Genomic DNA, 24,722 nt, shown 5'->3' with positions numbered 1-24,722 from the left:
GACCTCTTTTTCATGATCACACCTTCCCCTGGCTTCCTCTTTCCTGGTTTGGTCTCTCCTCTCAGGTCTCTCCCCCACTAGGAGGGGGACCCGCTATGGCCACATTTAGGCCCAAGGGAAGTCAGGGGAGGCACATCCTGGAGACACCCTGTTTTCCTGGCAGTTCCATGGTGTGGGGCTGTTTCCATGAGCTTTATAAAGACAGCTCAGGGTGGTTCCTGCTGTAGGTGTTTGATAATGAAGGAGGAGCTGTGGGCCCCGAAGCCTGTGCGGGCGGCTGCATAGGTCACATCAGAGAAAATGGCAAGGCCATGGCGCGGTCATTCTCTGCACTTGTCTCCTGGGGCCCTTGGGCGGCTCAGTTCCCTAATCAGTGCAGCAAGTTGGCTGAGCTCGGGGACTGTCTGGTTAACAGCGCTGCGGGAGAGGAAAGGTCTGGCTGCTTCTATGCTCAGACTATCCCTGAACTGCTCCTGGTGGGCTGGAGAGAGGAGGCTGGGCCAGGATTCAGGGCCCCTGCCCAGGGTGCCACTCCCCTGGGGATACAGAGGGCGGGATTCCAGAGAGTGTCTTTTCCAATAGCCTTGCAGATGAGTCAGTTGCATGCGTGTGTGTGTGTGTGTGTGTGTGTGTGTGTGTGGTGTACTGTATGTGTTGGTGGTATGTGTGTGTCATATGCAGTGTGTGTGATATACATGTGTGTGTTCCATGCAGTTTGTGTGTGTGTGTTGTGTGTGTGTGTGGTGGCCGAGGATGGGCCCAGGAGCAGATGGCCCACTGTTTCCACATGTGTGGCCCTGCGCTTCCTCTGGGATGCCTCTGATGTGATTCTTCTTTTTCATCTTTGCCCTCTTCTTGTTCCTCATGTCTCTGCCCTCTGCCCCATCGGCCCACCTGCCCCCCCGCAGGTCCTGACACCCTTATCAGGCAACTATTAATTGAACCAGGCCCCTTTGAGGGGCTCCTGCGGGGCCCCCGCGCTAGGGCAAGGGGTCGTGGGTCCGTGAGCACTCCCCGCCTGACTCTGTTTGATCTAACAGCCTGCGACTTCGTTTACTGAAGGCTCAGCTGCTCATTATGAATGTTCTCAATCAATGGGGACTAAAAGTGCAACGACCTCAGGCCAGAGCTCTGTTGCTCAGAGGTGTGGGGACCTCTAAGCCATGAGCAGCTCTTAGCTGCTCTTTCTGCTCCTCTCCCGACAACTTGCGGCCCCTCGGCCTTCTTGTCCCACTCCAGGGCAGGCTCTGCCTTGCATGCTGGGCTGGGGCTGGGGGCCTGGACGCCAGCAGCTCTCAAGGCACCTTCCAGACCCCGCTGTGTCCAGGCTGACTTCCAGGCAAAAACTGTGTTTCGAGGAAAGTGCAAATTGCAGTGAACAGTATATACAGTTCACATCTGAATGCAGCTATGCTAAAACACTATAAATATTTGTAATACTCAGCCTTGAGTAGTGCTTCCCTTGGTGTTATATGCTTTTAAAAGTCACCGTTTAAGGCAAAAAAGTGTTGCGCTCGCTCTGGGCAGCTGCCTTTGCTGATGCCAGGGCTACAGAAATGCAGGGAGGCAATGGAGAGAACAGCCCGTGGGGCTCAGTCTTGTGACTTGCCCGGGCCCCGGGGAAGGCAGTGGGCATGCTCACTGGCCCCTGGCCTGTGGGAGGGACTGGCCATACTCCCTCCTTCCTCCCCTCCTGTGTCTTCACACCAGGGTCCTCAGCTGGAAAACTGGAGCCACCACTCTGCAGGGCAAAACCGGTGCTTCCTGCGGATCTAGTCCTCCACACCGCAGCTGGATAGAACTCAACGTTTCATTCACTTTTTCAACAAACATTCCCTGGGCATCTGCACCTCGCGGATGCCAGTGTGACCTCGACATGGTCCCTGACCGTCAATAACTCACAGGCTGGTGGCAGAGGGCGATCAGTCAGAGTGACAAGTGCCAGGCTGAGCTGAGTTCTGGGTGTGTGGGTGGGAAGGTCCCAGGAGGCGTCCTGGAGGCAGGCAGGCTCAAGCTGAGCTTTGCAGGGAGAGGAAGAGGGGGACAGGGAGCTTGGGTGTTGGTGTGACGTGGCCAGTGCTCTAGTTGTCTCCTCAGGTGGGGTCAGGGCCCCTGGGGCACAATGGAGACGGGGGAGGTGGTGGGGTGCCACCTGGGGTGGGGTCTTTGGGATGAATGGGGTTTGTCTGTCCTATTTGTGTGTCCCCCATGTCCCATCATGCCCAATCTCCACCTGGCCCTGTCAGAGCAGAAGCAGCCATGCTGGGAGGGCCCAGGCAGGGCTGGTGGGGCAGGGCGGCCACAGAGCTGCCCATCGCAGGGCCCACACCTCCTCTATCTCCCTCTGCACATTGCTACACTCTGAGGCTTAGGGATCACCATCCCGTTCACTGTGCGGGGCTGTGCGCAGCTCTCCGAGAAGACACTGAGGGAGGAGAGAGCCGGAGTCGGGGTGATGCCTCTCTCTGGGAGGGCTCTGCCCTGGGAGGTGCCGGCGCCGAGGCTCCCTCAGCCGGCCAGCGGCCGCCTTCTACCAGTGCTGTTATGGCTGAAATAGACGGAGGAAGTAGACTTGTGAGTCTGTGTATGTGGGGAACGTTGGGGGCGGGGGTTGAGAGAGTGAGAATTCTGGAGGTTTAGTAGGAGGTGGGAAGGGGGTAAACAGAGCCCCGTTAGTGGGAGCATGTGCCTAGGATGAGAGTAGGAAGGTTTTCCTTTTATCATGTGACTTGGAACATCAGTCTGTTACATACTGGTCCTTGGTCCTTACCTGTTGGCTCTTGTTGTTCACCTGGTGGTCCCTGGTCTTCACCTGTACCACTTGGGAGAGTGGGAATAACAGGATCTGCCAAGTCAGAATTACTTGAGTGTGAATTCAGGCTCCATTGCCTTCTTGCTGTGTGACCTTGGGCAAGTGACTTGCCTCTCTGAGCCTCAGTGTCTTAACTGAACAATGGGAACAATAATTCTTATCTCAGAATTGTCAGGCAGATCACATGAGATAAGGAAGGGAGGCGTCCAAGCGCAGGCAGTTTGCTCAGTAAGTCAGGTCTCTCCCTTGGCCTGCTGTGCCTACAGCGTCTTTGCAAGAAGACACAGCCTGTGGCTGTCACTTGTTGCCCATGCTACCTCAGCCATATCTTGGAGAACAGACTTGCATGGGCCCATGGGAGGAAGCACACTTACCCACAGGGCTGAGCTGGGCTGCCCTTCATTGAGGTGTATGTCCTTGCAGAGAGGAGAGGCAGTGCTCAGGCCGGCCACAAAGTTCAGATACCTCTAGAACTGCCTGGAGTAATCCCTGCCATATCCTGCCGGGGCTCAGTGGCCTGGGAATGGCCGGGGTGGCTGTTCGTACCACTGTGGTAGGACCTGCTCAGTGCAGAGCAGCCTGTATGTGCACGTGTGGGGCTTAGTGGGTGCAGGTGGTGTGCACACATGGTGCTAGGTGGGACACTCGGGGACCAAGCCCCCAGCCCCACAGCTTCCCCGTTCTTATTCCGATGGGGACACTGGTGGCTGTGTCCAGTTGCCGCCTTGTCCCTTTGCCTGTCTCCATGGAAGCTTTCTGGGCAGAGCAGAAAGGGAGGGCACTGCCTTCCATGCCCAGGACAGGGCTGGAGCTGGGCGCCACTTCAGCCTACTCTGCCTTCTAGGCCTAGCCACTCACGTGGAGCGTCTCACAGCAAGAAAATGCCTTGGAGGAGAGCAGATCACAATGAACATCATATTGTGTTTTTTTAGGAGGGAGAGGGGTGATTCTCATCTATTCTCAGAGCTTCCCATCCCTGGTTTGATACACCACAGTGCCTCCCAGAAGCAGGTCTGCTGCATGGGACCGTGTGTCCCCAGGCTCCTCTTCTGGCCAGAAGAGCTCACATGGGGCCTGGGGAGGCGGGTACCTCATGCAACCCCCATCGAACGGTAACGGTGTTCTTTTGTGTGTGTACCTGGCTCTGCCATCTCCTGGTGCCCCACGGTGAGGAAGGTGCTGGGCTCCCCTCAAGCTGGGCTCCTGTGCTGCTTGTGCCCACTGTGACTTGAAGAGCTCTGTGACACATAAGCACAGCTCTGCCCGTGCTTATGCCCTCTGCCCCTGTCAGAGGTCTTGGACACGATCAATCCCAGTGACAGGCTCCCTGCACTTAGGGTCTCCCTTCAGCATGGATTCCCTGCACTGCCAGGCTGCCTTTCCTAGGGTACATCTTTCAGAAGCCTCTCCACTCCTTCAGAAAGCAGGCTGGAAGCAGGCCTGCCTACTGGCTGCAGGTGTGTCGGCTCAGCTTGGCCTGCGACACACATGGCCTACATGGGGTTTCCATCAGGGGCAGAGCTGGGTGGGGGCCCGATTCTCCTTTCCACCCTGATCCGTTCTCCTCCGCCAGCCCGTCTCCTGGAACTCAGGTCTCACCAGATGCTGACTGAAAGCTGAAGGTGCCGATTCTGTCCTTCCCTGCCCCGTGGGCCCTTGGCCCAGGCTTGGGAGGGCAGCTTGTGGCTTTCAAAAGGCCTGAGTTCTTGGCCTAACTCATGCTTACTAGACGGGGGTGTGTGTCATATCTGGCAAGAGACTTCATGTGTCCAGGCCTTGGCTGTCCCCTCTGTAAAGGGGCAGATGGTGATGCCCTCCTGGGCTTTGGGGGATGCCAGGCGATGATGTGTCAGGGCAGTATCTGCTGCCAGGTAATAGGTGTCCCTTCCCAGCCCTACTGGCTCTGGGGTGAGGCCCGGGCTCCGAGGTCACCCACCTGCTTGCCCCCTCCTCTGTGCTTTCAGTTGACTCTGTCCGCTGACCTGCAGTGGCCCTGAGTGTTCTCATTGCCTCCTGCCCCGGCACTCCCTGCTCGAGGTTCTGCCAGGGGGAGGAGCAAGAGGAGTCAGCTTAGGCTTCCTGTCCCCTTGCTGTGTCCTCACTGGGGCCACTTTTCTAAAGGCAAGCTCTGAACACACCTCACTTGTGCTCAGGAACCCTCTAAGCCTCCCTGGTGCTCATGGGATCAAAACAAAGCCCCTCAGCTGCACAGGTGGACCCTCTGTGAACCCACCCTCCTGTGTCCCCCTCACCCCACCACGCGTGGCCTGCTCCGGGCTGATCCACCAACGCCATGTGTGTGTCTTGGTTCACACCAGGCTGCTAACTTGGTTGCCCTTTTGTTCCATCGTCCCCTTTTTATTTATGTGCTGCCCCAGCATCAGCTGCTCTGCGAAGCCCCCTTGCCACCCCAGTCCCCATGACCACACGCCCACACGCCTCCTGCCTAATACCCCTCAGTAGACACTGAACCATGTCCTGGCCCGTGCCCTAGCTCCCTCTCCAGAAGGCGTTCTGAGACCTGGGGCTGGATCTGCATCATCTCTGTGTTCCCAGCATGGGCCCCGGCTCGGCACACAGTAGGTGCTTGGAGAGATTTGTAGTGGGGATCTGGGGTGAGGGGTGAGCAATTTCATTACCTGGTGGGGAGGACCTGCCTCCCAATCAGTCTTCTCATGGCTGGAAAGGTGCCAATGGCAACATTAAGCCCCACCAATCAGGTTTCTCTTAAGTTCCTCTCTGGTTTGTGAATTTTGTTGTATTGCTTTTCAATTTTCTCCAAGCATCTGCTACTGTGAAAATTTTCATTATCACTGGCAGAGATCCCTTCTCATCCCTGCGGGCTGCAGGATATTTCTGATTTCTCTCCCAATCTGCCCCAAAGCACTTGGGAGCTGAGATGGGTAGTGTCCCTGGGCGAGCTGGGCCCTTGCTCCCAGATCTCAGGCCTGAGCCGTCTCTGAACTGGGCTCAGCAGACCTTGCCTGAATGGGCAGGGTGGCACGGCCACACCTGTGTCCTCAGGGCTTCGCCTCCACTTCTTTGGGATACAGGGCTGGTCCCCCTGGGAAAGCTGCCCTTGGGGGCCGGGCCAGCACCCACACCCTCACTTTTTCTGTTGCCGACAGACCCTCAGGTGGTAGCCTCTGGGCGCATGGGCAGTGGCTCCTCTAGACTTATTCCCTAAAAGCAGCACTGTCTGTACAATTTTGGAGGCTGCCGGTGGTGTGATGGCCCGTTAGGGTGATGCTGAGATGTTAGAAGTCCAGGTCAGCAGGACCGTGGGGTGAACGAGACAAGCAGCTGCAGGCTTTGGCAGGTAGGAGCCAGGCTGGGGGTCGGCCCCATTCACTGTCACCAGCCGAGCTGCTCCTGGGGACCCTGCTGTGGGCATGCGCAGTGGGCAGAGTGGGCACGCCCGGCACTAAGCAGCAGCCCAGGCCTGGCTCCCTGGCCCGGTTCTGGATTTCTCTGTTTTTGAACCTGGATGGCCTGCGTTTTTCTCTGGCTTTAGTCCTCACGCAGTAGATGACTGCTTAGCTGCACTTAACTGGTAGTGGTCAAAGTGCTTCCTGGGTTCTAGCTCATTTGATTCTTGTTAGTATCCTATGGGGTTGGTGCTATGGTTTCTTGTTCTTTTTCATGGTTAAATGTACGGTTGACACTGGAGCAACGTGGGGTGTAGAGGTACCGGGCCCCTGCACAGTTAAAAATCCACATGTAAATTCTGACTCCCCCAAAATGTAGTTGTCCCTTGGTGTCCGTGGGGACTGGTGGCAGGACGCCGATGGATCCCAGGCTGAGGATGCTCTCGTCCCTTGTGTAAAACATGTAGCTCAGTGCCTGCTGCCGCCCCTCTACACTGGGGTCTCCCAACTACAGATCGAAAACAATACAGTAATCTGCTGAAAAAATCCACGTCTAAGGGGATCTGTGCCACTCATACCTGTGTTGTTCAAGGGTCGACTGTATTAATTATATTTGAAATCACCGTGGAGAGTGCATTTTTAAGGCGGGGCCTGGAGGGGGTGTGGTGAAAAGGGACAGCCAGAAGCCTTATAGAGCCTAAGTTCCCCACGTGAGAAGGCGGATTAGGCTTGGAAGGAGCAATCAGGCCAGGCTGCGGCCTGCTGATCCGAAGGCCTCGGCTTTCGGGAGCCAGATGCACTGGAGGGAAGGGAGAGGCAGACACAGAAGCTGGCCCAGGGGTGTGAGGAGGGCTGAGGTCGGGCTCCGTGGTCTGGCCTGTCCGTGTGCATCCAACCTTGACTTCTCGTTCAATTAGCTCATTGAATCCTCATAACGTGCTGGGGGTGGGGACTGCTGTGAGCCTATTTACAGGTGGGGGAGTGAGGCTCAGCAAGGTAAAGTGACTTAGCTGAGGTGACACGGCTGTAACAGTGGGCCTGCCTGTGCCCTGGGCCCCCGTGTTTAACTTTGAGGTCAGAGGCAGCTTGGGGTTTGAACACAAACTCCCTGTGACTTCAGGCCACACCCTAACCTCAGCTTTCTAGTCCTGTCCCTCCTGTCTAGAATGGAGCAGCCGTACTCTCTTCCCAGAAAGGCTGCGGGGCTCTGCGATTAGGCTCCTGGTGGCGATCTGTGGGACTGGCTCCCTTCCCTCCCCCTCAGTCTGGAGAAGCAGAGGGGCTGTATCCTTGCCCCCACCCCCAATCATTGCCACCACCTTCTGCCCCTTTTGTTCTTGCTCTAAACAGAGCTGAGAGCACCTTCTTGGATACCAGGAGGTTCTTCTTCAGCCTCAGTCTGTCCTGGTTGTGGACACACAGGGGTGCCCGTTGTCCCTTAGTGCATGTCCTGGGAGAGCTCCCCACACGGCCTGGCTCTCTGTTGCGTTCTTCTCCGAGCTGGTCTGCTTCACGGGCAGGAGCCGCATCGTCCTGCCTCCGGGCCTCATGGAAGTAGCAGTTCTCAAATCTGGCTGCTCGTGTCTCCGTTGCCTTACCAGCTCTAGGGCAGTACTGTTGTTTTCTCCCAAGGTTCTCACTATCCTCGTCTCACCTTTAAATAATCCCTCCTTCTCTGGGCAGAATTAGATGAAGTGACTTTCCCAGGGCCCCCCCCGCCCACTTATCCATGCAGAGATTAGCTCTGGGCCAAGTCGAGGAGGGCCCAAAGCACACGTCTCTCTTCTCACTGTGCTGCCCGAGGCTAGCCCTGCTCTCGGACAAGGTAGAATTTTCCATTGTCTCCTTCCTGACATGAGCCTCATGCCCTGGATTCTCTGGGGGACTCGTTCACTTTAGAACTCTGATCTTTCAGATTATTTGATTATTTGCTTAGTATGTGCACACCTGTGCCTTCTCTTACACATTCCTTCACCTAATGTCCTCTGATCAGCTCTGTATCAGGCCCTGGGCCTGGGGGTACAGAAAGTCATGAAACTCATCTCTTTCCTTGGGCCCTTAGGAATTAAGCGTGATGTCAAGTAATACATATTTGAAAGATGTGTTCTACTATAAAGTTCTCTGGGACCTGCAGGAGAAGGAATGAGTAATTTTTTCTGGTAAGGGGAAGTCAAGAAAAGTTCTATCAAGAAAGAGGCATTTGGGATGGGTCTTGGGGGATGAAATGGAATTTGAAAGATACAGTAGAGGAGGAAGAGCATTTCAAGAAAAGGGGATCAGCATGTGCAAACTGAGAGATTACTGTGGGCATGGTGACGTGCACAGAGAGTGTGGGGCATGTGAAAACTGGAAAATAGACCGGTGCCGTGTTGGTGTATGGAGTTGTGGGATGGTGGGGGGACCTCAAAAACTGACTCCAAGGTAGCGGGGAGCATAGCAGGTATTTTGGGGCCATACATGGTGCTGAACTTTGGTCTGTAGGGTGGGTTGGAGAAAGAAGAGCTGGAAGGCACGGAAACCAGTAGGCTGATAAGGGATGTGGGCAGATATAGGGGGTAGCATTCAAAGGTTGGGTGAGGGGAGCCCAGGAAGAGACATCTGGGCTCGGGGTGCTGAGCCTGCTACAGGAGGCTTCTGGGTGCTTGGCGGCCTTAGAGGTTCTTCAAGTCTCCTAGGACTCATCACCATCCTGATTGCAATTTCACAGTGTAGGCTTCTGTGTGAATCCTGGCCTGGGAGCCTGGCGTTCCATGGGTGGAGCAGTAAAAGTCATTAACGAGGAGCTGGAGAGCTATAAATAAGCCAGCAGGATCCCACCCAGTGTTTCCTGAGTTTCCAGTCTGCGGGAGTAGGGAATCAGTTTTGATTCATTAATTAGCATAAGGATGAGGCCCCAGAGATCGGTATGGTGCTGCCAGCATTTCCTCAGCTTCCTGGTTGGCTCCATGCATCCTGTATGCACCACCTGTCCACCTGCTCCAGGCTACTGTCCATCATGCAGTGGGACCGTTTGGCCCGGCTCCTGTTGGCATCCCTGGGGTGGGCTGACTGTGAGGCCAGAGCTCTGGCCTGGAGGTGCTCCAGAGGAGACACCCGCCCAGGCGTTGCTGCCAGGCCAGGCCTTGGGCCCACTGTCTCCTTGGCACCCTCCAAACTCTTGGTGAAACCTTTTTAGAGTGGAGGGTTGGCTTTAAGAAACTCCCCTTCTCTGAATTGTAGGATGTGGCTTTCTGTTGGAAGGACATGAGCATCTGGAGACCTTGGCAAGTTTGAAAACTCTGTGTCTCGCCCATGAAGTGGGGGCACCAGTGGTGCTTATCTTACAGAGTTGTTAGGAGTTTTAAGTAGTTTGTTGCTCTGCTGTGCCATGCTGAGTGTTGGCCAGGGGTCGGGAGGCTAAGCAGTATACAGTTGCTTCTGCTCATGGGCTCATGGTTCAGAGAATGAGATTACTGGCAGCAGCCACACAAAATAGTCCACAATGCAAAAACTGGTGAGTGGTATGCAGGCAAACTATGGTGAGGGAAGATTGAGGTAGTGGAAAGTTCTCTTGAGGGAGTGACCATTACCGAAAAAAATACAGAATGAGGATATTTAGCCAGACAGATGTGGGAGGAGCTTTGCAGGCAGTGGGTGGGGGGAGTATGTAAAGAGACCCAGAAGTGGGCAAGATCTTGGGGTATCTGCGTTACTGCACAAAGGCGGGCCTCCTGGAACACAGGGCATAGGTCTATCATGCAGGGTCTTGCAGACCCTGTTGGGTGTGTGGATTTTATCTTAAGGACAATGGGAAGCAAATGTGGATTTTAAGCAGGGTAAGCACAGTCTAGTTAGTGTTTCATGAAGGCCACTTGACTATGGTGTATGGAATGGGTGGCATGCATATTGGGGGGAAGCAATAATGGTTTAGACCAACATTATGGCAGTGGGAATAGAGGAAAATGGACAGATACAAGATATATTTTGGACATTAAACCAGCCAGGACTTATTGATGGCTTGGGTGCAGATGATCAGGGAGAGAGAAGTGTCAAGAACAAGTGGGTGGAGGGGAAGAGATCCAAGGTAGAGGAGTAGATAAACACTGTGCTTGCTTGCTCCCATGAGTACATTAAAATTACAACTAAATTATAGAACAATCAACCTGGAGAACCATCTGAAGTCTAGCTGAACTAAGGATATAAAGAAGAAGCCACATTGAGACTGGTAGGAGGGGCAGAGACACAGACCGGGTTGGCCCCACCTGCGTATGGTAGTGGAGAATTGGAAGGGTTATCTCTGCCATGGAGGTTCCCCTCAGAAGAGCAAGCCTGGAGTAGGGGTGCTAGGAGGAAGAGCCCCCCACAACATCTAACTGTGAAAAACAGTGGGGATTCCAACTGTCTGGATCAGACAGAAGGCTGCAGGAAACCCAGATGTCCTCTTAAAGGGCCTGTGCACAGATTCAAATGCTTGCAGGCTTCACCTGGGCTCTGGCTTTGCGATAGTGATGTTGGAGACATAAGGGGTATGTTGGAGACATATAGGGAGAGACTGAGTTGTGTGGCCTCAGGGTGAGGACTGGAGGGACTTTCCCTGTGTAGAATTCTCCTTCCATGCAGCTGGCAGGTGGAAGCCATCTTTCCTGTGTTGAGCTCTCCTTCCACACCCATGGCCAAATTTGATTCTGAATTGGACTGATGAGCTCTGCTCACTCCACCCTGGTGAGTCCCTGGAACCCTGCCTCACCCAACTCGCTTACCACCCTAGGCTTTATCAGCAGCTGAACCTTATGGGAGTCGACAGGTGCATCAAGTTTTGGGGTATCCTGGCTTTTTGCAGAGCTACCCCAGGTTCGGCAGCTGCCCTTGGTTCATAGGTGGCCTCTCCCATGCGCCTCCAGGTTTAGCACAGGCAATGACCACCTGCAGATTGCTTTATAGCTCCTACCAGGTAGTCCTCTGCTGGTCACAGGCAGTGGGTGACCTGGGCCTGCACCAGGGCCTCTCCCAAAAGGCTCCAAAGCCAACACACTTGAAGGTTGGCTTCGGACCATAGCAGAACACTGCCCAAGAAGCAGCGTACACAAAGAGTGGCCTCAACAGAAACCAGAGCCCGCTGGGATGAATCCAGCTCAGTGGGGTAAGCCCCCTGCACAGCAGCCCATAAGCTGTGGATGTGGTCAAACCCCACATCCAGTCAGACTGAGGGTCAATTCCACCCACTGACATGCCAATAGCAGTCAAGGCTCAACTATAACAGGAGGGCACACACAGCCCACACAAGGGACACTCCGGAGCACCTGGCACAGGTGACCAGGGAGACTGTGCCACTGGGCTCCACAGGGCACCTACTACATAAGGCCACCTGGTCAAGACTGGAAGACATAGCACATCTACCTAATACATGGAAACAGAGAGGTAGCCAAAATGAGGAAACAAAGAAATACATCCCAAATAAAACAACAGGAGAAAACTCCAGAAAAAAGAACTAAACGAAATGGAGGCAAGCAACCTACCAGACACAGAGTTCAAACAATGGTTATAAGGATGCTCAAGGAACTTAGTGAGAATTTCAACAAGGAGATAGAAAGCATAAAAAAGGATGTAGAAACCATAAAAAAGAATCAGAACTGAAGAATAAATAATTGAAATGAAGAATGCAGTAGAAGGAGTCACCAACAGACTAGATGAAGCAGAGGATCAAATCAGCGATTTGGAAGACAAGGTAGCAGAAAACACCTAATTGATACAGCAAAAAGACAAAAGAATGAAAAAAAATGAAGATACTTTAAGGGACCTCTGGGACAACATCAAGCGTAACAACATTTGAATCATAGGGTACCAGAAGGATAAGAGATAAAACAAGGAATTGTGAACCTATTTGAAGAAATAATGACTGAAAACTTTCCTAACCTGGCAAAAGAAATAGACATACAAGCCCAGGAAGTGCAGAGAGTCTCAAACAGGGTGAACCCAAAGAGGCCCACACCAACACACATTACAGTGGTACCTCGGTTTTCGAACATTGCTGTTGACGAGCATTTCGGTTTATGAACGCCGTAAATTTTATGGATCTATGGTATCATTAGATAGTAAAATTCATGCTACATTTGCAGCTTTTTAGGGGTTGATTTTAAAAGTCTGGAACGGATTAATCCATTTTGCATTAGTTTCTATTGGTAAACCGTGCCTCGGTTTTCGAATGTTTCAGAACTCGAACGGTCTTCCGGAACGGATTACGTTAGGAAACCAAGGTACCATCATATAATTAAAATGGTGAAGGTTAAAGACAAAGAGAGAATCCTAAAAGCAGCAAGAGAAAGGCAACTAGTAACTTATAAGGGAGCTCCCATAAGACTGTCGGCTGATTTTTCAATAGAAGTGTTGCTGTTCCAGAAAGGATTGGCATGAAATATTCAAAGTGATGAAAAGTAAGGACCTATAACCAAGGCTACTCTACCCAGCCAGGCTATCATTTAAAGTCAAAGAACAGATAAAGAGCTTCCCAGACAAGAAAAAGCTAAAGGAGTTCATCACCACCAAACAAGTATTACAAGAAATGTTAAGCAGACTTCTTTAAGAAGAAAAAGAAAAAAATATCAAAAATATGAATAATAAAATGCAGTAATGACATATCTATCAATAATTACTTTCAATGTAAATGGATTAAATGCTCCAAACAAAAGACATAGGGTGGATGAATAGATAAGAAAACAAGACCCTTACATATGCTGCCTATAATAGACTCACTTCAGATTGAAAGACACACACAGAGTGAAAGTAAAAGGATGTAAAAAGATATTTTATGAAACTGGAATAAAAAAAAAGCTGGGTAGCCATACTTACAGCAGACAAAATAGACTTTAAAGCAAAGGCTATGACAAGAGCCAAAGAAGAACCCAGTAATCCCACTTCTGGTTATTTATCCAAAGAAACCCATGATAATGCTACTTTGAGGAGATGTGTGCATTTATGTGTTCATTGCAGCACAGTTTACAAGGGCCAAGGTGTGGAGGCAGCCTGGGAGTCCATTGATGGATGAATGGATAAAGAAGAGGTGGTACATATATACAATGGAGTATTGCTTGGCCATGGAAGGGAATGGGTTCTTGCCATCTGCAGTGGCATGGATGGACCTGGGGGGTATTATGCTGAGTGAAGTATGTCATACAGTAAAGGAAGATGCAATGTGATTTTGCTTATATGTGGAATCAAAAGAATAAAACAGACGAAACAGAAATAAACTCATAGATACAGAGAACATTTTGATGGTTGCCAGAGGGGAGAGGTGTTGGGAGTGAGTGAAAAAGGGGAAGGGACTGAGAAGTACAATTTAGTTGTTACAGAGTAGTCATGGGGATGTAGGGCACAGCATAAGGAAGACAGTCGATAACATTGTAATAACTATGTATGGTGTCAGACGGGTACTAGATAGATCGGAGGGTCTATAGATTGTTGGGGTGATAGATCGGAGGGAGTTGAGGGGAAAAGGGTAAAAAAGATGAGGGAGTAAGAAGTACAAGCTGATAGTTACAAAATAGACATGGGGATGTGAAGTGAAGCACGGGGAATATAATCAGTGATATGGTAATAACTGTGTATAGTGTCAGCTGGGTACTAGACTAGTCAGGGGGATCACTTCTTAAATTATATAAATGTCTAACCACTATGCTGTACACTTGAAACTAATATAAAATAATATATTGAATGTCAACTATAATTAAAAAATGTTTTAAAAGGGGGAAAAGTAAAGGATACTAAGAGGTTCAGATTTCCAGGTATAAAACAAGTCATGGGGATGTAATGTGCAGCATAGGGAATATAGTCAGTAATATTGTGATAACGTGGTACAGTGTCAGATGGTTGCTGGACTTGTCATGCTGATCACTTCTTTAGGTATATAAATGTTGAATAACTATAGTGTACACCTGAAACTGATATAATATTGTGTATTAGCTACATTTTAAATAAAAAAAATGAAATTAAAAAAAAATACTCCCAACCACAAAGAAAGAACAAGTAGGTGGATGCGGTGCCCTTTTCCTGGGTTGGCAGACTAGGAAGGACAGGATCACACCCAAGAAGCTCAGTGTTAACACACCAAGTTTAACTTGCCAGTGGACTCACCGGGGAGACTCCTTGGCTGGGGGTCAGGAACTCAAGAGAGGATTGTGGCTGGAGCAGTGACTGTGGAACCATCAGTAGGGCTGGGGTTTAACTTTTAAAGGGAGTTAGATATACAAGGAAGGTTAATGATTTCATAGAGGACGTAAGTGAGGGGTCTGGGTCTGGGTCTGGGACAAGGCAAGAGGTGGGATCAGGGGTCTGCCTAAGAGAGGAGAAGCTTTCTTCCGCACCTTTCAGCACAACTGCAGATAGCCGTGGGGATCTGGTGGCAAGAAGTGGAGTGAGTTCAGCATGATGATGGCTTCTATTTTTATCTATGAAGAATGAAGCAAGATCATTTGTTGAAGTTGGGGGAGAAGCCCAGGACGCTTGAGCAGAAGAGCCTGGGGTGGTGGAGAGGTGTAGGAGGAATGGCAGGGTGGGGAGCCCTGTTCAGGAGGGTGACACAGCTTGGTAAGAGCCGACTGTGTGGCTCTCTGACTCCGCTGATTGCTCACAGACATGGAGACGTTGGGGTTGACTTACCCCAGGCTGACCCTGGTTTGGGATTTCACTAGCTGTGCTACATAAGGGGAGAGAGGGAGTGAGGGAATCTATACTAGAGTGACTGTAATGACAGATGGACAGAAGGTAAACTGAGCAAGGGACGGGGAGTGAGGTCAGTAGGCAGGTGGTGACAGAGTGACTTAAGTAAATGGTCTGCAGGGCAGGGTGCTTGTCAAGACTTGGGAGGGAAGGGAGGCCCTGTGACCCTCCCCTGGGGGTGCCTTTCGATGGCGAGTGGAGTGGGCGGGGAGTGTCCTACAGGCCAGCGCTCTAGCCCTCGCTTTTGTGTGACTCTGCCACTCATCTCTCCCCATTTTATGGTTTTGTTTATCTTTTAAACATCTTAATAAAACATGAAAAAACATTTATTCTCTATAGATCAATAATTTACTATGAGTTATGACAATACTAAATTTGGTCAATTATTCATCGACTATAAAGTATTTATAAATGCTACCTTAATTTAAAGCGTTAGCCCATAGAATTCAAATAGGAATAAAGCCGGTGCCAGCTTAAAGGGCACAGAGGGAGAAGGTGGCTCAGGAGATGGTGAGTGCTGTCCTTAAGATTATTTGAAGTAACAACACCGGGAGGCCTGCTTGTGGGGCAGGCAGAGGTGCTGGAGTGCCAGGGGTGGTCTGCCAGTCTCCCTTAGAGATGGACCATTCCTTCTGGAGGGCAGGGCTGAGCCTGGGGCGGCCCAACGTCTGGCTGTCCCTTCCACTGGCTGCTAAGACCAGAGGAGCCTTGCTGGGATTCTTTGCAGTGAGGGCACCTCTGTGAGACTGCTACTACCCACTGGGAGTGTCCTCTCTTGCCTTGTCCATCTGGAAAAGTCCTGTCATTCTTTAAGGAACTACCCAAAGGCTATTATTTAGCACATGAGGTTGAGGGGACTTCTGGCCTTAGAGAGCAGGGGCTGCATGGGTGGATCTCTCCTAGTCAGATACCTGGTCTGGTTCCCAGGCAGAGCAGGTATGGATGTGCCCAGGGCATGATGCCTTCAGGCACTTGATGGAGGGGAGGGCTGGGTGGGCTGTGGCCAGCATCACTACCAGGTGGTGGTACCAGGAACTGTGCGTCTCTTCCAGCACAAGCTTTCTGGGGTATTCCTTCCCCTGGCCTTGGCCTGAGAATTTTCCAGGAATCCTATGGAGATCAAGAAGACTGGGCATGGATCGGTAGTGGTGCCAGAGTGACCTCAATGTGTGGGGACACATGTCTTATCTCCAGCACCCACTGCAGGCACCGAGTGACTTGATGAGTCAGTGTCTGCCCTCAGCAGAGAGAGGTCTTGTTCCTGCTTCCAGGCTTCTTCCCTGGGGCCGCTGCATATGGAGCTGCTCTAGGAATTTCTCTCCAGCGAAGGGTTGGGTAGAGTTCCCATGAAATCCTGGGCTCTGTCCCCTGCTGGCCACCGTGTCTTCCTGGGACTGGCTGTACAGGTATCTGGTGGTTTGGTTCTCAGGCTCTCTCTGCCATTTACTCTCTGGCTGTGTGTCCCTGGCCAAGAAGCCAGCCCTCTGTGTGCTTCAGTTTTCTCACCAGGAGCTCAGAAAACTCACCAGGGGTGAAAGTTACAGAGATCTGCCCTGTGGTGTGGCCAGTGCTATGTCTGACACGTCCCACCCCGAGAGTTCTGTGGCTGGAGAAGCCTGGATCAGCAGGATCCTGACATCTCAGGGGAAGCTGGGGAGAATGTGACAGTGAGGCTGTGTGGGAATGGACTGGTGGATCCTCTCCTATGGGCCCAACCTCCAGCTCCGAGCAGCTGCTTTCTACCCAATACCTGGGAAGCTGTGAGCGGCCCAGAGACCTCTGCAGCAACCCTCTGCTCCCCTCAGCTGCCAAGCTTGTGTAAGGGGGCTGGAAACGGCTCATTACAGTCATCCCTGCGTCTTACTTCCCCATCTGATGAGCTGTTCTCAGGGAGCCCTTATCAATCCATCAGCCTGCATTGTTATAATCAAGAGAGAGATCAGCTTTATGATCATATGATATCGGAGGCAAAGAATTATAACAAAGGCTGTTATCTTCTAGTGAGCTGCAAAAGCACCTCTGAGCTAGAGCAGCGGCTAAGACTAGTGACTTCTGCATTCCTGCTCCGGGCCAGGCTGTGCGAATGGCTCTTCACATACAAAGACCTTTCACAGAATGTGCACAACAGCCCTGTGAAGTGGATGCCGTCATCTTTACCTGACAGAAAAAACAGAGGCCCCACTGCTCACCCCAAATCCCACAGCGTGTTCGTGGCCGGGCCAGGTTCAGACCCAGGACATTGGACACACACTGGGGTTCAGCATCTCTCTCCACATCCGTAGCGTGCGTTGTGTAATGTCCTGTCCGGGAATGAGCACACAACCTTGATTAAGCTAATAGCTGATTTGGCTTTGATCTGATATATTTTGATCTTATTATTTTTATGTTAGGAGCCTCTAAATAACCATCATTTCAACAGTGCCCCAATTAGCAGGCCATTCACAGCGGACTGGAAATTGACTTGCATTGGGCCTCTCCATTAGTGCCTGGGAGAGGCTTCTAGCCCTAATTACCCACCCGGTTTGCTGAGGCCTGCAGCTTGTGGCACTGCAGGTGGCCGCAGGAGGGACGGGTCGGTGGTGCCCACCTCCACAGAGAGGGCTATCAGCAGTGGGGGTGAGGTCACTCTCTGTTGTAACTACTATGTCTTGGGATCCTGGGCATGACTTGTGTGGGCACACTGATGGGGAGGTGGGGTGCCCAAGGAGAGGGGCAGGAAACTGACATCTATTTAGCATCTTTCTTGTGCCCAGCGTGGGGTTGGCACTTGTGATCCACGTTAAGTCACTGCTCCCGTAGCCCTGCTGGGTGGTAGAGATTCTTACAGCCATTTAATAGCAAATGAAGGCTCAGAGAGGAGACCTGCCCACGGTCACACGGCTGCTGACAGGAGGGACCCAGCCTGGAACTGTGAGATTCCAGCGCTCCTTTTGATGCCCCCGGGAGCCCAGGCCCAGCCAGGAAGCTGGTGTCTCTGGCTGCCAGCAGGGCTGGGGCGGGGTGACCAGTCAGGCACTTGTCTGTTCCCTGAGCACGTTCCTGCTGCCTGGCCCCTGTGACTTCGTCACACTGTCCCCTCATCATGGTGCTCTCCCTGTCTCTGTTGATCTAAAGCCTTCTCTTCCTTTGAGGCCAACCCCACGTGACTTCCTTTTCTACGGGCTGAACTGTGGGGTTTATCTCCTTGGTAGATCAAAGATGGGGCCCCCGATCAACCTGCTCTTTGTCCTCCCCCTTCAGTGCTTAGTGCAGGGTGTGCGAATAGGGGTGTGCGAATAGGAGAATGTGTATGAAAAACATGCAGGAGAGAAGGAACAGTGCACAGGGGTGGTGGGATGCATGCCCAGATGGGGAAACTGAGGCTCAGAGAGTTTCAGCAACTTCAGAACCCAGTGCATGGGAGTGGGGGCAGGGCTTGCCATTAGAAGTCAGGTGATGACCCGGGAGGGAACTGGGCAGGGTGGGTGACAGAGAGCTGGGACCTAATGATGGACAGAGTAAAAGCATTCTCGCAGGTGTCCTGGGCTGGGACTAGGGCTGGCGTTTCTGGACGACTTTACGCCCCAGTGATGTACAATTTATTTTGTAAGTTTACTTTTTTTAAAGTTATAAATGCAGTGTATTTGAATTAAAGAGAATATGTACAAGAGAAGAAACAGAAATCCTTTCATCACAGCATCTTAGCTTTCGGTGTTTTAGCTTGCCTTTTTTGTAAGCATGCTTTTAACCTAGTGGTAAGCCTGGTGAGTATACAGTTCCGTGTCCTGGTTTTGTCACTTAGCTGTGTCTCAGTCCATCCCTGTCCCTTATCAGTGGTGTGGCCTCGTAACTCATTATCTGGAAGATGGATGCAATGACACCTATTCTACACAGATGTCATGAGAATGATGTGAATTCATATATATTGAGTACTCAACAGAGTATTTGGCTCAGAGAAAATTCTCACATAATAGTCCCTCCTCCTACATAGCTTCATACTTATCCATTATTGGAGGATTATTTTCCTTTGCTAAAGGAATTGTCTGTTCATGACATGAAATTTTGGCAAACTATAGAAAGGAAGGAAAACCACTTCTAATCCTCTCCTCAAATGCAATTACTTTTAACATTTTGCAGTATTTCCTTCTGGTCTTTCTTTCATGCCTGTTGTTTTATTTAACTGATATCATAAAATACATACAACTGTGTATTATTTTCACATAACTTTTATGACAAGCACTTCCCCATGCTATTATCGTATCTTTGAATAGTTTTAAAAGCTGCATAGGCTTTCAGTAAATGGAGGTCTTTCATATCACTCACGTATCTGCATCTTTTAGATTGTTAGTAATATTTCAAGAGTGTGGATAAGTGTCCTTTGAATGTTTTTGGATCTGAAGCTATTTCCATAGTTTGGATAGGTGTCTAAAGTGGAATTATTGACAAGAGGGCATGAAACCATCAAGGCTTGTGATATTTTTGCACCAGTCTTTACTAACTGCTGTGTGCTGCACGGTGGGTGTCTGGAGAAGGATGGTAGGCAGAAAGGGCATATCTCTTGTCACCCTGGAGCTTGAGGTCGAGTAGGAGAGACAGAATAGGGGAAGTGCGAGGCCCAGGGGGAGCATATGACAAGGGGTCCTTAGCCAGTCTGGGGATGTAGAGTCTGAGTCTTGAAATAAGCGTGCGTGTGAAGGTTTGAGAGGCAACAGAAAACATGGTGGGTCCCGGGGGCCAAGAGGTAGGCCGTGGGTGGGGGCATAGGGACAGCATTGTGTGAGGGGCATGATGTGCAGGCTTCCAGGAGCCTGCAAGACTTCTCTGAGAAGCCTGACTCTACCCCAAGGCTTTCAGGGAGCCACCGAAGGGCTTTAAGCAGGAGCATGACTCCACCGGATTTCTGTTTAGGAGAGAACTCTGGTGTGAAGCCTGGGTGGCAGGGCCCAGAGCATTTAGGTGGCAGCATTTCCTTCTGGTCTTTCTTTCATGACTGTTGTTTTGTTTATTTGATGTCATAAAATACGTACAATTGTGTATTCCCAAGAAAGACTTCAGAGAGGGTCTTGTTTAACCCCCCTGCTCCCCGCCTCAGGTTGGGGGGCCGAGGGGTCAGCAGGACACGTGGGCATTGGAGCTGTGGTCCCCAGAGTCCTGGCAGTGAGCATCCCCGGATGGGAACAGCTACTTGAAACTATGGAGGGGCCTTCCTCTTCCTGCACCTCCCAGCCTCCCACTGCCTTGTTCATTGGAGGTGCTTTCCCTGCTCTTCGCCTGTTTCCCCCCGCCTTGTCTGAGGCATTACGTAAACCCAAGGGCTCTCCGCCGCGTGAACTGCATTGTCAAAGTTGTTCAGAAGTCAGCCGTGGGCAGCAGGTGGCCTGCCGACATTCACAGGCTGTGTTTTGAAACGGCGGCTGCTTTCCCACATTTCTGCCGTCACACAGAGCATTAGTGATCAATGTTGGCTTCAAAACTGGTGCCGTGGGTTCCAGTGTTGCGAGGTGTATCTTTCTATTAATTGGTTTGACGTCCCAAAAAGGTGCAGGTGTGTGGCTAAAAGGGGCACCGCTCGTGGTTACTGGGTGACTTTAAAAGGCAAACCCTGTGGTTACCTTTTGTGCTTTCTACTCCCCTCCCCTCTCCCCTCCCTGGGCACACGAAAGACAGTTGGGGGAACATAATCAATAATGTTGTAAAGATTCTGTAGGGTATCCGATGGGCACTTGTCTGATAAGGGAGACCACTTCATGGATGGTGCAGATGCCTGACCACTGCACTGTACACCTGAAGCTGAAGCTGAATAATAATGATTATCAACTAAAATTTTGTATATGTATATATATAGTCACAGGATGTGGAGTACGGCATAAGGAATAGAGTCAGTGGAACTGTACCAGCTATATACGATGTCACAGGGGTAGTAGATTGGGGGGATTATCATTTTGTGAGGGGTTTGACTGTCTAACTATTACATTGCTTTGTACACCTGAAACTAGTTAAAAAAGAAAAGAAAAGGCAAACCCTGAGTGCAGCCACCCTAGAAACGGCTGCTGGCGCCTGTCAAGTTTCTCCTCTGAGGCCCCGGTAACGGCCCATAACCGCCCTGGCTACTAAGCATCTTCCTTTGTTGTTGTCAAGTGGCTTTTGAATAATCCTGGGCTCTGGAACCAACTGCTTTATTCTGGGTTTGACCCAGTATTTTTATGATATGGATCAAGTGGACTTGGCCAAAAGACCTAGGGTTCTGTCTCTCTTTCTCTCTTTTGTTACCCACAACCTGGGTCCTCTGGGGTAAGTGTCTTCCTGACTTTCCAATGTAACAGGTTCCCTTCTGTCCCAATCAGTTGAGTTCAGCCAACAATTGTAGAGCACACTGTATATTCTTGCTCTGTGGCTTGGCCTTGGGGATACACAGATCAACAAAACGAGTTTTTGGATTGGAAGGGGCTCACAGCTCAGGTGGGAAACAGAATAGCTAACTTAGCAGTGGTAATGGGATCTCAAGTGGATGTGGGCTGAATCCCTGTTCTGCCATCCCTCCTCGAGTAGCCCAGGGCAAATAGTTTTGCCTCTCCTGACCTTTGTTTTCCCAAAGTTTTGCCTCTCCTGACCTTTGTTTTGTTCTTGTGAATGGACACAAGAACGTCTAGCTGGCTGGGTCACTGAGGGCAGCAGTGAGACCGTGCATGTGATAGCGGCTGGCCTGGCCTGGGATGGGTTTGTGGTCCCTTGGGGCTGCAGCCATGAGGTGTCAGGCCGTGTGGATTGAAGCCAGTGCAGTCTCACCCCCATGCTGACCCCTTCTTCTCTCTCCCCTCTCTTTCCAGCTTGTGACCTCATGACCCAGGGGATTTTGGCTTTGGTCACGTCCACCGGCTGTGCATCCGCCAATGCCCTGCAGTCTCTCACAGACGCAATGCACATCCCACACCTCTTCGTCCAGCGCAACCCAGGGGGCTCGCCACGTACCGCCTGCCACTTGAACCCCAGCCCCGACGGTGAGGCCTACACACTGGCCTCCAGACCGCCCGTACGCCTCAATGACGTCATGCTCAGGCTGGTGACAGAGCTGCGCTGGCAGAAGTTCGTCATGTTCTACGACAGTGAGTATGGTGAGTTGAGGGGGGCAGGGCCACCCTGGGGCTCTGGTGGACGCACAGCCAGGCGCTGGGAGGCCTACGAGCTGGGCCATCGTGTGTGGCAGCCGAGTGCTTCAGAGCAGGACTGGTGTAGACAGCGGTTGGTGATCTGAGTTGAGTGGGTCTCGGGTGGTAAGGCCCAACTTTGAGCTCCGTGAGTGGGGGAAGAGCTGTGAAAACAGATCCATAGACAGACACTAAAGTTGCCTAGCAACACCACCTTACCGTGACAGCTGAAGTTTGAATCATCTTAGAGTTTTCAATAAAATATTAATAAACTGCTGGCAGGGATCCGAAGGACTGCAAGCCGTCAGTGGTGGAGGCGGCCAGCGTGGTTCCTCCCGGAAGACTCCTCACCAAAGATTGCCCCTCACGATGGATTGGTGCCTGTCCTCCCCATCTCCTTGACTCCCTTGCCCTGATCTGCCCTCCGTTACAGGGTCTTGGGCATAGGTCGGGGGGGGGACATCTCAAGTGTCATGGGCCAGGCTGGGGTGCTGTGGGTCTGGGGACACGGCATGGCTGGACATGGCTTCTTTGAAGACCCCTCCATATGAAAAAAATCATAATTTACTCGTTAGGAAACCAGAAAAATGGGCTTTGGAGAAATAGCTTCAGGTTTTCTTATAGCCGCTCTGAAAAAACAGACCAGTTCTAGTTCCAAGATAAGATGGTTTCCCTGTCCTATTTTTGTTTTGTTATTTTGAGATAACTGAGAAATAATATAGAGAGACCCCATGTGGCTTTCACTCAGGTTCCCCAATGGCGACATCATGCACGACTGTCAGAGAGTAAGTATCACAAGCAGGATCTGACACTGACACTGTCCGCAGACCTTGCTTGTATTCTCCAGTTCACTTGCTCTTGGGTGTGTTTTCACTTCTGTGCAATTTTATTATGTGTAGATTCATGTGACCCCACAGTCAGGATGCAGAGCAGTTTCTTTGTAAGGATCCCCATGCTACCCTTTTATAGCCACGGCCACCCACATTTCGTGTCTTTAAAAGGTATGAGGAACTGGTGAGGGTTGGCAGCCCCATAGCTGGGGCCAGGACGGAATGCGTGGGCCCCTGCCATCCTCCTTTGCCTCTTGGTGAAATAATTCCTTTTGCCAAGAATGTAACTAAGAAGAGAAACCAGCATATGTTTGCATTTGCCTAAATACTCTGCTGCTCTAAGACCCGAATGTTGTCCTCAGCTCTTGAGCAAATATGCAGTTTGGAGTCTTCCAGGAGGAATTGGAAGAGCAAACAGTCACTGCGCTGAAATAAAGATGAGGTGGTGATGGAGACAGTGGTCCGAGGCTTGACCTGGACTCTGTCCAGGACCTGGCCTCTCCTTCTTACCCCCTCTCAATCCCTGGCCCTAGGGAGGAGTTGGGGACCCTGTCACAGCCCTGAGGAGCCCACAGGGTGTCTCTCAGGGGCCCAGCCTTCCCCTGAGAACCCTTTGTGTTGGTGGCTCCACCCCAATGTCGGGTCTCCTCTGAGGCTGGCCTGTGGGTGGGTGTGAATGGCCAGCGCTGGAGGCTGCTATGGTCCAGGGTCTGCAGTCCTGCCCACCTCACTTCTCCTGGCACCTTTGCTCCTCTTCTGCTCTGACCTGTAGAAACTCTTCTAGCCTTGGTTCTCCCCAAGACTTAGGGGTGTCTTGGTGGGAACCTCAGCCATAGGAGGCAGGGATCAGCCCTCCTGCCTGTCCACCCCATATGGGCTCCTGTAACTTGTGCAGGCTGAATGACACTGGTGGCACGAGCTCAAACTCTGTGTTTTCTTCCTATCATACCCCTTACTCCCACTAAGCTTAAGAATCAAGTCTTCAAGGAAGGGTGCCCCGAGCACCATGTGTCTGAACCTTCCTTTTCCATAGACCTGGCTCCTTGGTTATATGCTCTCATAGACGCACGTCCCCTTCCCACGCCTGCTCTCAGCTTCTCCTAACATCCCTACGAGGGCTAATCCTTGATGAATGCTGCACTCCGACACCAGGCTGTAAGCTCCAGAAGAGCGGGCTGTGTGCTAGCCACTGCTCTGTCCCTGCTGCTTAGCACAGAGCCTGGCACAAAGTAGGCCCTGATAAATGATCAATTCGTTTACGAGGACATGGAGTTTTCAAACAATTTTAGCACAAGACAAAGTAGAAATGGGGAGAAATACAAGGGCACTGGGTAGTGTGACCTCTGAGTTAGGGAGGTGGGTTAGGAAACAGACGTTTCATTCTGCAGACTCTCTCTGCTATCCCTCTCCTCTGCTCTCTCACCCGAAACCTCCAGCCAACCCAGAAGCTGTGTGTGCCCCTCTTCTGACACTCACACCTTGCTACCTTTGGTGGGGTTGAAGTTAGTTTTCAACCAGACTGGCCTTTATCAGTAATTCCATAAAGATGCAGGGTGACCAGTAGCTTTTCTCTGGTGGACCACTGCAGGCAGTTGGTTGAGAAGTGAATGCTGTGTTGGATTCTGAAGCTGTATGTGGGCAGTAACAGAAAGTGCTGTGATTGCTCTGTGAAGCCTCCGTGGTGCAGGGGAAGGACCTGCAACAACTTGCCAGGTTTGCTGATTCTGATTTGGAATCAGAATCAAGCCCTTCAGAGCTGTCATGGATTTGGATGACGCTGTCCAGGGTCCTGACCCATTGGCTTTAGACTTTCTGGAGGCCAGGGCTCTTTGATTGCATTTGTGCAGAACCTCCTGCGTTTGCCTGCCCTGGTCATTGGCCCCTGATTTGACAACCT

General features: G+C 51.3%; 1 protein-coding gene across 2 annotated transcripts in view; it reads left to right on the top strand.

Annotated features, from left to right (window-relative positions):
- GRID1 (glutamate ionotropic receptor delta type subunit 1) overlaps nucleotides 1–24,722 on the top strand; it is a 697,974-nt gene that overhangs the window by 133,165 nt on the left and 540,087 nt on the right. For both annotated transcript variants that reach the window (XM_033131343.1, XM_033131344.1), the window contains exon 3: nucleotides 21,678–21,962. In XM_033131343.1, coding sequence (XP_032987234.1) covers nucleotides 21,678–21,962 — 285 coding nt within the window. The remainder of the gene's footprint in view (nucleotides 1–21,677; nucleotides 21,963–24,722) is intronic.

This window comes from Rhinolophus ferrumequinum, chromosome 16, assembly GCF_004115265.2.
Source record: "Rhinolophus ferrumequinum isolate MPI-CBG mRhiFer1 chromosome 16, mRhiFer1_v1.p, whole genome shotgun sequence".
NCBI lineage: Eukaryota > Metazoa > Chordata > Mammalia > Chiroptera > Rhinolophidae > Rhinolophus > Rhinolophus ferrumequinum.
Note: the sequence above shows the minus strand (reverse complement) of the source record. Positions and strands in the feature narration are given on the sequence as shown.